The 8,412-nt window shown below is 46.1% G+C and overlaps 2 protein-coding genes across 12 annotated transcripts in view; one reads left to right on the top strand and one right to left on the bottom strand.

Moving 5' to 3' along the window:
- LOC111520376 overlaps positions 1 to 1,475 on the bottom strand; it is a 34,617-nt gene extending 33,142 nt beyond the window's left edge. The window contains exons 1-2 of one of the 2 annotated variants that reach the window (XM_023183050.1): positions 964 to 1,475; positions 233 to 436 (exon numbers count right to left, since the gene is read on the bottom strand). The gene's annotated coding sequence lies outside the window, so the exon portion shown is untranslated. The remainder of the gene's footprint in view (positions 1 to 232; positions 437 to 963) is intronic. The other variant, XR_003306663.1, reaches the window with a different exon arrangement.
- Positions 1,476 to 1,607: 132 nt separating this feature from the next.
- Positions 1,608 to 8,412, top strand: part of ATXN7L1 (ataxin 7 like 1) — a 268,359-nt gene continuing 261,554 nt past the window's right edge. For 9 of the 10 annotated variants that reach the window (XR_002724661.1, XM_023183054.1, XM_023183060.1 and 6 more), the window contains exons 1-2: positions 1,608 to 1,847; positions 2,345 to 2,413. Coding sequence is in view for 9 of the 10 variants with exons in the window: in XM_023183054.1 (XP_023038822.1) it covers positions 1,667 to 1,847; positions 2,345 to 2,413 (250 nt within the window). In the remaining variant the exon portion in view is untranslated. The remainder of the gene's footprint in view (positions 1,848 to 2,344; positions 2,414 to 8,412) is intronic. The other variant, XM_023183053.1, reaches the window with a different exon arrangement.

Raw genomic sequence — 8,412 nt, 5'->3', positions numbered from 1 at the left:
GGAAGGAAGGAAGGAAGGAAGGAAGGAAGGAAGGAAGGAAGGAAGGAAGGAAATGTCAAGCCCAGGGTCTAGCATATAACAATAGGTCAATAAGTAATAAATATTTGTTAACATCAACAATTCTTAAAATGGGAATTCTTCACCAAGCGACACCTTAGCTATGTAGGAGCCCTTCCAAAGAAAGCAAAGGCAAGTGCAGTTATCTGAGTCTGAAACAAACAAGCCGACTCACACAAACATCACAACTAAAGGCAAATCGGCAGCTCCTCCTTCCTCGCCCATCTTAACACTGGCTTAGAAATACAGGGTGCCAAGCTCAGGGACATTATTAGATGGCTCAGCCAGGGCAGAACTCAGTCCGTACAAAGCAACTTCAAATCAGTGCGCTTCAGCTGTGACAACTTGGGAAAAAGCAGTGGTGAGAGCTAAAAGGGTGCTGGGAAAAGAGAGAGAGAAAAAAAAAAATGTCGATTGTGGGGTGAGGGCGGTGTCCATATAGTTTAGATAATTCTAGTAAACAAAGGCTTTGTTAAAAAGAAGTAACAGAAGACTTTTTAAAGCCTTCTTTAAAGGGCGAAAATCTCAACTAAAGCACCCAACGTCCAAAATCAAGAGGAAATCTAGCGCTCCCTTTCTAGTTGGCTACAGCAGTTAAGCCTGAAGTGGATTCTCCCAGGAATCAGATTCCTGGCCAAAGGTTGCCTGCGCAAACCCGGGCCACCCTCGTCTCACGGCAGGGAGCTCTGGAAATGGCTCAGGGGCTAGGCCCGTTAGCATCGTCTTCCAAGAGCCGTGAATTCACCCTCCTGCTCTGCTGACCCTGGAGCAAAGTCCATGCAGTGGTTCTCTGAGAGCCGGAGATACGAACCGCGCAGGGAACCCGGGGGTCCGGGGTCCTGAGTGTTGAGTTTTGCACGCCCCGCAGCCTGAGATGGGAAGGTCCTCCTCGCGCCACAAACTCACCTGCGTTTCAGAACCACATCTACCCACTGGTTTCAGCTCCCAGAGCAACAACTGCAGAATCTCCACGGTCCAAAGTCCTCCAGGAAAAAGAAGAAAGGGGTGACGGGGGTGAAGGCTGGGAGGAGAGGTCACCAGGGTCCCTTCCCTGGCTCGGGTGGTGGTGGAGGTCGCAACCCCTCACGGCCTCCTCCCCACCAAGCCGTCGGGACTACCGCGGGGGCGCCTCGCGGTGGGCGACAGGGACCCGGGGAGAGAGGGACAAGCTGGAAGCAAGGGTTGCCTGCAAAAACTTTCGGTCCTCCAGCTGCAACTCTGCGGAAAAGACCACCCTTCCTTCGGCACCGCGTCGGGCCTCTCCCGGCGTGCCCCGACCCCTGGCGCCCCGGGCTCGGGCGGCGCCGCTGCATCTCGGCTGCCGGGCGCTCTGCAGCCTCCGCTCCCCGGCACGCGGCGCTCGCCCGTCCGCGCGGCCCCTCCCTGGCAGGCGGGCGGCCCCCGGCGGGCGGGCGGGCGCGGACTGCAGGCGCCTCTCTGCTGCCCCTGGCGGCCGCGGGCGCGCAAGCCCCACCGAGCTGGCTCCGGGAGCCAGAGCGCCCGCCCCTCCTCCGCTCCCTCTCCCCTCCTCCTCCGCCGCCCTCCTCCCATCCCGCCCTTCCTCCCTCCCTCCCCCTTTCAGAACACTCAATGTCGGAACGTTCCGAAGATGACGTCGGAGCGTTCTCGAATCCCGTGTCTCTCGGCTGCTGCTGCCGAAGGAACAGGGAAAAAGCAACAAGAAGGAAGAGCAATGGCGACACTGGATCGCAAAGTGCCCAGTCCGGAGGCGTTTCTGGGCAAACCCTGGTCCTCCTGGATCGACGCCGCCAAATTACACTGCTCCGACAGTAAGAACCCCACCGCCTCCTCCTCCTTTTATTATCCTGTAACCTTTCCATTCACCTAGAGCCACTGGGAAAAAGTGTGTGTGTGAGAGAGAGAGTGGCCCCCGGTGTCCTCCATGCTTCTCCCTCTCTCTCTAAATAAATACACACAGAGACAGATCATCAATGCACAGGGAGAGGCCCGGCTGCCAGGGCTGTCTGTCTGTCCGTGCCCGGCTCCCCGTGGCAGCCCGCGGGGTGGGCTCGCAGCCCCACGGTGTTGTCCGTTTAAAAGGCTACTCTGTTGCTGCTTGCATAGTTTTTTGGGTACCTATCTGGGCCAGGTAGATGGAAACCCGGACTTGGGAGAAAATGTTGCATTGTCAATTTTTGAAAGAATTTCATATACAGTATTTATATCGATCTGTTTGCAAATAAACACTCTCCCTCCCCCCTTGACTTTGGCTTTTTTCCCCCCTTTTTTCCTTATTTTCTGTTTTCCTTTTCTTTTTCATCTGCAGATGTAGATTTAGAAGAGGCTGGAAAAGAGGGTGGAAAAAGCAGGGAGGTTATGAGGCTTAATAAAGAAGGTAAGTGGAGCTACTGGCATTTTAGTGTTAGCATGTGTGGCAGAATCTTCACAGGATTTCGAATATAATGTGAATTGTTCTGCTGGGTACAGAGTGACTAAGCCTTGTCAAAAATTGAGCACGCCCAGGTGACTACTGCTTCATGTTAACTTCTTTCAAAGTATAAATACAACTGGGGGGGTAAAGGGGGGTGAGACTGTTGAAGGCAGAAGTTTACTGCACTTCAGTTGGACTCCACGTTTGAATCTTCTGATGCATATCTGCCATTCTCCCCGGGAGCATCATTGCCAAATGGTGGGGCGTTAAAATTTCTGAAATGAAGAGTGGAGCTCCCTTCACAAGCATCCCGGCCTTTCTCATGGGTGAATGCACAACAGCTTAATGAACCCCACATGGTCGGTCATTCCAGCAGCTACTTCTCCACTCACCACTGAAAACCATTGTACATGGCAAACCTGTGCAGCAAGTTACATTTGGCCCACTTTGCATTTGGTCACAGATTGTTTTGTGGCAATCAGGGTTAGGAGCATCTGTATGTGCAGCCCCCCAGCCAGTCGTCAGCTCTCTTTTCCCAGCGTGGAAATATGGTACCTGAAATGGGACACACTGAGTAGATAGGTCATCCCAGACCAAGACATGCAAGAGAAGCCACAACCTGCTAGAATTGGGCATCAAACGCATATGGTCGTCATAAATAAATCATACCCTGTTCGCATTTGCAAGCCTGCCATATGTAACTCTGGCCTATGGGCTTCAAATGGAGCAACTCCAGGGCCCACTTGATGCTAAGCAAATGGATGGGTTCATTTGAATTGTGATTCACTAACTGATGTCTTATAAAACATAATTGGTTGAAATTGGGGGTAGGAAGATGGCACAAGGGGACAGAAGAGGTTGGTGATATTGAAAGAGTTCAGATATAAGTAGGCCATAGGTGCATTGCTTATCCCAAATGAATAGAGAAAAGGTCATTAGATGCCAAAGAATGGTCCCCCTCATAAAAGGGGATGTCACCCTGGAAGGCAGCTGAATCCTGCGTGGAAAGATGGAACTCATTTTACGAATCAACACTTCAGATGGTTGGTTTTCTGTGCCCAATCATTTCCTGACCATCCACTGAGAGGAAACTTTGTGCTTCAGAAAAAATAACATGAAGGTTAAAATGTGTGCATATTCAAGGACAGTTCCCTAGCATAGTGTTTCTGCTAATTAAGCACTTTGGGAACAAAACATTATTCTAAAAATGTTTGCTTCTAAAATCTTGTGTGATCTTGACATGTGTCTTCAGGATGCACAAGGGATTGATGTCAAGTGGACTTTTTACAAGTGGCAGCTTATTTGTGTTAAATGTTCATGTGTGTTGGCAGTGGGAAGCATCACTAGAGATTATTTTTCTTCACACACAAACTCTTGAGATCTCTAAATGCTTGCAAGACCCAGTTATCAGGCTACTGGCAACGTGTCCACAAAAGATGGTGAGGCTGTGGAAATCTTTAAATTAAAGTTGAGTAAAGGTCATGGTATGGCACAGGATTGGCACCTCTCAGGTCTGGGTGATAGGTTATGACTATCACATACAAAACTCACATCCTTTCCCCCTAGTCCCTGTTTCTATTTCAGAAGACTCTTGTTCTCAGATTCTCTTTGCCTCATGAGAAGCAGATTCTTTTTTTTTTTTTTTTTTGAGATGGATTCTCGCTCTGTCACCAGGCTGGGGTGCAGTGGTGTGATCTTGGCTCGCTGTAACCTCCGCCTCCCAGGTTCAAGCGATTCTCCTGCCTCAGCCTCCTGTGTAGTGGAGACTACAGGCATGTGCCACCACACCCAGCTAATTTTTGTACTTTCAGTAGAGATAGGGTTTTACCATGTTGGCCAGGATGGTCTCGATCTTTTGACCTCGTGATCCGCCTGCCTCGGCTTCCCAAAGTTCTGGGATTACAGGCGTGAGTTACCGCGCCCGGCTGAGAAACGGATTTTTTTTTTTTTGAGGCGGAGTCTCGCTCTGTCACCCAGGCTGGAGTGCAGTGGCCGGATCTCAGCTCACTCCAAGCTCCACCTCCCGGGTTTACGCCATTCTCCTGCCTCAGCCTCCCGAGTAGCTGAGACTACAGGCGCCTGCCACCTCGCCCGGCTAGTTTTTTGTATTTTTTAGTAGAGACGGGGTTTCACCATGTTAGCCAGGATGGTCTTGATCTCCTGACCTTGTGATCTGCCCGTCTCAGCCTCCCAAAGTGCTGGGATTACAGGCTTGAGCCACTGCGCCCGGCTCAAGAAACGAATTCTTTTAAGAAAAAATGAAAAGCTCTCCTTTCCTCAGAAGTCACAGGTGGTACATGCAGCTTATTAGGTCCTTTGTCCTATAAATGTACAAAGATTTAGCTCCTAATTATATGCATTTGCATTAAGGACACCCACTGTTCAGTGTAACTTGAAATCGCTAACTTCACCAAAATAGCCATATATGGGCTGAAATCTCTTTGTTCATGGGTCTGGTGGAACAGACTTGGGTGAGCAATTCCCGATGGTCTTTCTGGTATATATGCACAAAGTTTTCTTTATAGATAAAATATCTATATACTGAATACATACTCCCCCATGATGAGAAATTGAAGGGGTGTTCATTTGGTTACCTGGATCTCCAGTATTGCTTGCCATGGGCCCTCTTGTTGGAGTGATCAACAAAGTCTTGGGGCAGATACTGTTTGTGGATGGGTCACTGCAGGACACAAAGTAGCCTGTGTGTGGCTGTGTACTTGTGTGTATGAATGTATGTAGATTGTCCATGACACTGTTAGCTTTAAGCAGGTCTTGAGAAGAAATTCAGCTTTAGTGGGAATGAATGAACAAAATACAGTTTAGAGATTCCAACTGAGAAATGAAGGGAGGCGGTTCCGATTTTTTTTTTTTTTTTTTTTTTTTTTTGGAGATGGAGTCTTGCTCTGCCGCCCAGGCTGGAGTGCAGTGGCGCGCTCTTGGCTCACTGCAAGCTCTGCCTCCCGGATTCACGCTGTTCTCCTACCTCAGCCTCCCGAGTTGCTGGGACTACAGGCGCCTGCCACCAAGCTTGGCTAATTTTTTGTATTTTTAGTAGAATATTTCACCATGTTAGCCATGATGGTCTCGATCTCCTGACCTCGTGATCCACCCGCCTCGGCCTCCCAAAGTGCTAGGATTACAGGTGTCAGCCACCGTGCCTGGCCGGTAGTTCTGATTTTGATGTCTTTTTTTTTTTTGGTAAAATATACATAACATAAAATTCATCATTTTAACCATTTTGAGTATACAATTCAGTGGCACTAAGTACATTCATAATATTATACAACTATCATCACTTTCCATTTCCCAAATTTTCCATCATTGCAGTCACATACTCTGTACCCATTATGCAGTCACTCCCCATTCTCCGTTCCTCTCAGCCCTGGTAACCATGGTTCTACTTTCTGTCTCTATGAAGTTGCCTATTCTAGTACCTCATATAAGTGGAGTCATACAATCTGTATCCTTTTGTATCTGGTTTATTTCGCTTCGCATCTCTGCATAGCTCATCCATGTTGTAGCATGGATCAGTACTTTATTCCTTTTTATGGCTGAATAATATTTCATTGTATATATATACTACATTTTGTTATCCACTCATCTGTTGGTGGACATTGGAGTTGTTTCCATCTTTTGGCCGTTTTGAGTAATGCCACTATGAACGTTGGTGTCATATGATATTTTTAATAGACTAAACTCAGGAAGAGAAGTTAGGCTGGAAATGTGAAATAAGAATTATTTTGGTTTCTGCCTCTATCTGGCCACAACTTCAGAAGACACAGCAAGGACTTGCAGACTTTTTGAATAACTTGATTACTGTAATACAGTACTCCATTCCTCACCCCTTTAAACTTTCTTTCAATTCTTTCCATTTCTTTCAGTTCTCTGCCTATAATGTATGAAATGTTAACTGGATGCTTTGAAATGTCTGTAATAAAGTTTTCACGTCATTGTTATTATTTCATCCAAAATTAGCTGAATTATAGCTAAGAGGAATTTGCCAGTTTTCTTTTATTTTTGAAACAGAATCTCACTCTTGTTGCCCAGACTGGAGTGCAATGGCACGATCTCGGCTCACTGCAACCTCCACCTCACAGGTTCAAGCAATTCTCCTTTCTCAGCCTCCCAGGCAGCTGGGATTACAGGCATGCACCACCACGGTCGGCTAATTTTGTATATTTAGTAGAGATGGGGTTTCACCGTGTTGGCCAGGCTGGTCTCGAACTCCAGACCTCAGGTGATCTGCATGCCTCAGCCTCCCAAAGTGCTGGGATTACAGGCATGAGCCACTGCACCTGGCCCCAAATACTTTTGAATGTTGCCATCACCTGAGTTCAGAAGGCGTTGCTAGTTCCATGGGTGGATGTGCTTAGATGGGCTTATATCCAGGACAACCTGGGTACTGGAAGGAGCAGGCGAGCACTTTGAGTCGGCTTCCTACATTTTGATCTATGCCCTTTGGAAGTCGTTTCCCTTCTCTGGGCCTATTTGCCCATATTTAAAGTAAGGGGAGTGGGACTCAATGTCCTCTAAGGTCCCTTTGAGACCTCTGAACCCAAGCTTCTCTATTGAATGTACCTTCCTTTGAGATGCAGTTATAGCAGGCAAACTGTTTCTAAAGAAACTTAAAAAAAAAAAAAAAAACCCAAGCCCTCACATTAAAAATATCTTAAACTACTTTAAAAATAACTGGGTTTATTTTCTCAATTTATAACTTCTTGGTGGCAAAAATCACTGAATCTCGTACACAAGCAATATTCTGCTGCAAATCGTTTGTGAATGGTATCTGGCCTTCAGCATTCTGAGAAAAGTGGGGTTCTGAGTCCAAAACCCAATGTGTTCCCCCAGTGAAGAATGATTTGACCTCAGTCAGCTTGGATCAGTCAGGCATGCAGATTTCCTGTGAGGAGGACTCCCAGAAACCTTATTAGCCTAATCTATGAAAGGTGTTTATGAGAGAAAATTCCAAGGACGGCCATTCTTCTGTGCTAACCTTTTCAAATAATTTCCTCCTCAGCTTGGTAGATTTATCTGAAGACTTTTTTCAAGCTAATTAGGGAAAAGCTCTCATTGATTTGGAAAGATGTTCCCCTTGCCTCATCTGAAGTTTTTTTTAAAAGAATACCAATTCATAGATAAGGAATAGGACACTTATGCCTCATAAGTGTCCCTAACTATAAGACAGAGATAAGAATAGGGTTGTTGTGATGATTAAATGAGATAATACAAAAGGGCTTAGCACATAGTAAGTCCTTAATGAATGTTGGCTTTTATTATTATTATCATTACTAATGAAGCTAGCTCTAGAAAACTTTATTCTAATTAACTAGGATTTTAAACTAATCTGTGATGAAAAGATACCTTGCAGAAACTTTATTTTTAGAGTAAACCATTTTATTATAATTTTATGAAGCTAATGATTTTTTAAAGAAACAATTTCTATGGATATCAATTTTTTTTTTTTTTTTTTTTTTTTTGAGACGGAGTCTCACTCTGTCGCCCAGGCTGGAGTGCAGTGGCGCAATCTCAGCTCACTGCAACCTCCACCTCCTGGGTTCAAGTGATTCTCCTGCCTCAGCTGCCTGAGTTGCTGGGACTACAGGTACGTGCCACCACACCCAGCTAATTTTTTGTATTTTTAGTAGAGACTAGGTTTCAGCGTGTTAACCAGTATGGTCTCGATCTCCTGGATCTTGTGATCTGCCCACCTTAGCCTCCCAAAGTGCTGGGATTACAGATGTGAGCCACCGCACCCGGCCGGATATCAGTGTTTTAATGGAGTGTAGTTAAGTGATCATCGATAAGTTTTATCAAGAGCTATCAAATAATACTTAGCCTATGGCTAAGAAGAGTTTATACAAAGTTCTTTTTAGGGACTGGGAGATCTAAATAACTTCTTTAAATGATCGATAAGTTGTTTTATTTTATCACTGAGAAAAAAAAAAAAGAGTCCTCAATAGATT

The sequence above is a fragment of the Piliocolobus tephrosceles genome, chromosome 8 (assembly GCF_002776525.5).
Source record: "Piliocolobus tephrosceles isolate RC106 chromosome 8, ASM277652v3, whole genome shotgun sequence".
In the NCBI taxonomy this organism is placed as follows: domain Eukaryota; kingdom Metazoa; phylum Chordata; class Mammalia; order Primates; family Cercopithecidae; genus Piliocolobus; species Piliocolobus tephrosceles.
Note: the sequence above shows the minus strand (reverse complement) of the source record. Positions and strands in the feature narration are given on the sequence as shown.